We start from the raw sequence: 5000 nt of genomic DNA, 5'->3' as shown, positions 1-5000 counted from the left end.
AGGAAGCTCACGTCCCAGGCCCCGTCGCTGATGCCAAGGTGAGAGCCAGCTTACTTTCTCACTCCCAGCTCAATTTTTTCTTGCGTGGGTTTGTGTTGGTAAGTGTGTTTTATCTTGTCTTGCTAATCCTTCCTCCTTCTCTTCTTCTTCTCTCTCTTCCTCCTCCTCTTCTTCTCTCTCTCTCATCCCTCCATCTATCCTGTCTGTCTACCCATCAGTTTATCTATCCATCCAGCCTTCCATCTATCTGTCTATCTACCTATCTATCTGTCTATCCATGAATATTCCTATCGTGTTTCATTTAGCCTCCCTACTCCTTCCTCGTCCTCTTCTTCTCTCTCTCTTCCTCCTCCTCTTCTTCTCTCTCTCTTCCTCCTCCTCTTCTTCTCTCTCTCTTCCTCCTCCTCTTCTCTCTCTCTCATCCCTCCATCTATCCTGTCTATCTACCCATCAGTTTATCTATCCGTTCAGCCTTCCATCTATCTATCTATCTACCTGTCTATCTGTCTATCAATATTCCTATCATCCATCCATCTTCACACCCATCCATCTATCCATCTATATCTGATCCATCCTTCTATCTATCCATATATCTATCTACCCATCAGTTTATCTATCCATTCAGCCTTCCATCTATCTATCTATCTATCTCCACCTCCCACAGGTAGATAAGAAAACAGCCACTATGATAACATGGACTGTAAGAGATCCATCCGATAATATCATTTTATCCATCCGTATCTGATCCATCCTTCTATCTATCCATATATCTATCTACCCATCAGTTTATCTATCCATTCAGCCCTCCATCTATCTATCTATCTATCTCCACGTCCCGCAGGTTGACAAGAAAACAGCGACTACGATAACATGAATGATAGCAGAATTACTTGATTATCTATCTGTCAATATCTCTTCCATCCTTCTATCTATCTATATATCTATCTACCCATCAGTTTATCTATCCATTCAGCCCTCCATCTATCTATCTATCTATCTCCACGTCCCGCAGGTTGACAAGAAAACAGCGACGACGATAACGTGGATTATTACAGATCCCGCCGACAATGGGGGTCTTCCTATACAAGGATACGTGGTTGAATACAGACTTCATGACACCAACTGGGAGGAGGGAGAGAGCAAATTCTGGACTAAAGGTGAGAGAAAGTGAGAGAGTGAGAGAGAGGGAAAGAAGGGAGAGAGTGAGAGAGAGGGGGGGAAGAGAGAATGAGAAAGGAAGAAGAGAGAGATTATATTATTCCAACTGGGAGGATGGAGAGAGCAAATTCTGGACTAAAGGTGAGAGGAAGTGAGAGAGTAGAGAGAGAGGGAGGAGGGAAGGAGGGGGAGAGATGGAGAGAGGAGAAGAGAGAGAGACTACATGACACCAACTGGGAGGATGGAGGGAGCAAATTCTGTACTAGAGGTGAGAGAGAGAGAGAGAGATAGTATGGGCCAATTTGGTAATGAATAATTCGTTTGGTAATCAATCACAATAATGCATTACCAAACGGATTTTTTCACATGTGGAGGGTGAGGGGTGTGAACGGCTGAATAGGGAGGCTGCCAGAGATCAAGCACCATTTACAACGCTGGGTGGTAACCATATAACCAAACCATACGTTCTGCCTACGTGTCAACAGGTGGGTTGGTGGAGGGTTAGTGCCCCTCCCCGTAAAACAAACCATTTACAACGCTGGGTGGTAACCATATAACCCAACCATACGTGCTGCCTACGTGTCAACAAGTGGGTTGGTGGAGGGTTAGTGCCCCTCCCCGTAAAACAACTAACTCAAAGTCAAATGGCCACCCCTTACCGGATTATGGCGTCTGGCAATAGATAGATAGATAGACAAATGGCCACCCCTTACGGGATTATGGCGTCTGGCAATAGATAGATAGATAGACAAATGGCCACCCCTTGCCGGATTATGGCGTCTGGCAATAGATAGATAGATAGACAAATGGCCACCCCTTACGGGATTATGGCGTCTGGCAATAGATAGATAGATAGACAAATGGCCACCCCTTATGGGATTATGGCGTCTGGCAATAGATAGATAGATAGACAAATGGCCACCCCTTATGGGATTATGGCGTCTGGCAATAGATAGATAGACAAATGGCCACCCCTTATGGGATTATGGCATCTGGCAATAGATAGATAGATAGACAAATGGCCACCCCTTACGGGATTATGGCGTCTGGCAATAGATAGATAGATAGACAAATGGCCACCCCTTATGGGATTATGGCGTCTGGCAATAGATAGATAGATAGACAAATGGCCACCCCTTACGGGATTATGGCGTCTGGCAATAGATAGATAGACAAATGGCCACCCCTTATGGGATTATGGCGTCTGGCAATAGATAGATAGATAGACAAATGGCCACTCCTAACGGGATTATGGCGTCTGGCAATAGATAGATAGATAGACAAATGGCCACCCCTTATGGGATTATGGCGTCTGGCAATAGATAGATAGATAGATAGACAAATGGCCACCCCTTATGGGATTATGGCGTCTGGCAATAGATAGATAGATAGACAAATGGCCACCCCTTATGGGATTATGGCGTCTGGCAATAGATAGATAGATAGACAAATGGCCACCCCTTATGGGATTATGGCGTCTGGCAATAGATAGATAGATAGACAAATGGCCACCCCTTATGGGATTGTGGCGTCTGGCAATAGATAGATAGATAGATAGATAGATGAGGATACACTTGTAGTGTATATATAATTAGTGAAGAATATATGCTAGCTTTATGAATTTGGTAATGAATTGTGTGTGTGTGTGTGTGTGTGTGTGTGTGTGTGTGTGTGTGTGTGTGTGTGTGTGTGTGTAATATATGTACACTAATTTATACACCTACACACAGGCTCCTCGTACACACTGGATGGACTTACACCTATGATGACGTACATCTTCCGGTTTGCCGCGCGGAGCGAAGCCGGTCTCGGAGAGTGGGGTGGAGAGGAGGTGAGTTGATCTATTTGTCTATCTATCTGTCTGTCTTTCTATCTATCTAACTGTCTTTAACTATCTATCTTTCTGTCTATCTGTTTAGTAATCCATCCATCCCTGATCGCTTCTGTCTGTCTGTCTGTCTCTCTCTCTCTCTCTCTCTCTCTCTCTCTCTCTCTCTCTCTCCCTCCTTCTTCCTCTCAGCTTTTCTCCCTGTGTTTGTGTATGTGTCTTTCTCCCTCTAAGCTCTCTCTCTCTCTCTCTAACCTCTCTCTCTCTCTCTCCCTCCAGAGCGTCGATATCCCCAAACACACAGCCTCAGATTTACCCTTCTCTCCCTATCAGTCTCTGTGTGTGTGTGTGTCTCTGTCTCTTCTCTCTCTATCTCTAACCTCTCTCTCTCTCTGTCTTGTCTCTCTGTCTCTATCTCTAACCTCTCTCTCCTCTCTCTCTCTCCCTTCAGAGCGTAAACATGCCCAAACACACGGCCTCAGATTTACCCTTCTCTCCCTATCAATCTCTGTGTCTCTCTTCTTTCTCTCTCTCTAACCTCTCTCTCTCTCTCTCTCTCTCTGTCTTGTCTCTCTGTATCTCTAACCTCCCTCTCTCTCTCTCTTTCCCTCCAGAGCGTAAACATGCCCAAACACGCCTCTCTAAAGACACTCTTCCTCTCTCTCTCTATGTCTAACCTCTCCCTCTCTCTCTCTCTCTGTACCTCTAACCTCTCTCCCTCTCTCTCCCTCCAGAGCGTCGACATGCCCAAACACGCGGCGCCGGAGGAACCCCTGATCTTCAACGTCAAAGGTGGAGTCACTGAAATCCCGTACCCTGACCGTTACACCCTGCAGTGGAGCGTACCCCTGGACAATGGCAAGGAGATTGACTTCTTCCAGGTGATTTACTACCAGGTGAGTGTGGCGGATGTTATTTCACCTTGTATTTCACCTTGTATTTCACTGCATTTCACCTTGTATTTCACCTTGTATTTCACTGCATTTCACCTTGTATTTCACCTTGTATTTCACTGCATTTCACCTTGTATTTCACCTTGTATTTCACTGCATTTCACCTTGTATTTCACCTTGTATTTCACCTTGTATTTCACTCCTTGTAGGTGCAGAATGTGGAGGAGGAGGAGAAAGAGAGAGGAGGAGGATAAATGATGTGACTCTCCCTATCTCCCTCACTCTCACTGCATTTCACTGTCTTTCACTTGGTTTGGGCTAGGAGGGAGGAGGAGGGGAAGAAGGAGGGGGAGGAGGAAGAGAAGCAGTAGGAGGAAATTGACTACTTGCAGTTATTTAATTTCATTTTGATGATGATGGTGGTGGTGAGGAGGAGGAAGACAAAGGAGGAGGAGGAGGAGGAGGAAGACAAAGGAGGAGGAAGAGGAGGAGGAGGAAGACAAAGGAGGAGGAGGAAGACAAAGGAGGAGGAGGAGGAAGGGGAGGAGAATAATTAGGAGGAGATAATGGAAGAAAGAGGAGAAGGAGGAGGTCAGTAATTTGGAGGAAAGATGATGACGATGAGGAGGAGGAGGAGGAGGAGAAAGCGTAAGAGAATGGGGAGGAAAGTATTTAGGAGGAGGGAAGATGATGATGATGATGGCAGTGGTGATGATGATGATGATGACTCCCTCTCTCTCACTCTCTCTCTCTCCATGTAGGTGCAGAATGTGGAGAGGAGGAGGAATGATGATGATGATGACTCTCCCTATCTCTCTCACTCTCTCACTCTCTGTCTCTCCATGTAGGTGCAGAATGTGGAGAAGAGGAGGAATGATGATGATGATGACTCTCCCTATCTCTCTCACTCTCTCTCTCTCTCTCCATGTAGGTGCAGAATGTGGAGAAGAGGAGGAATGATGATGATGATGATGACTCTCCCTATCTCTCTCACTCTCTCTCTCTCTCCATGTAGGTGCAGAATGTCTCCGGGAGGTGGGAGGCGCAGGGCAGCCCCACCACAGAGACCATCGCGTTCCCGGGCAAGTCGACGTACACGCTGGAAAACCTACACAGCCACG

General features: G+C 46.1%; 1 protein-coding gene across 1 annotated transcript in view; it reads left to right on the top strand.

The window, feature by feature from the left end:
* LOC145396334 (fasciclin-2-like) overlaps positions 1 to 5000 on the top strand; it is a 108669-nt gene that overhangs the window by 40170 nt on the left and 63499 nt on the right. Inside the window, exons 8-12 of the mRNA XM_080269733.1 lie at positions 1 to 38; positions 1013 to 1157; positions 2889 to 2989; positions 3721 to 3882; positions 4895 to 5000. The exon at positions 1 to 38 is cut by the window's left edge and continues 174 nt beyond it; the exon at positions 4895 to 5000 is cut by the window's right edge and continues 81 nt beyond it. Coding sequence (XP_080125859.1) covers positions 1 to 38; positions 1013 to 1157; positions 2889 to 2989; positions 3721 to 3882; positions 4895 to 5000 — 552 coding nt within the window. The remainder of the gene's footprint in view (positions 39 to 1012; positions 1158 to 2888; positions 2990 to 3720; positions 3883 to 4894) is intronic.

Source organism: Coenobita brevimanus, chromosome 36 (genome assembly GCF_032717465.1).
Source record: "Coenobita brevimanus isolate Jiangsu-jjx chromosome 36, ASM3271746v2, whole genome shotgun sequence".
Classification (NCBI taxonomy): domain Eukaryota; kingdom Metazoa; phylum Arthropoda; class Malacostraca; order Decapoda; family Coenobitidae; genus Coenobita; species Coenobita brevimanus.
Note: the sequence above shows the minus strand (reverse complement) of the source record. Positions and strands in the feature narration are given on the sequence as shown.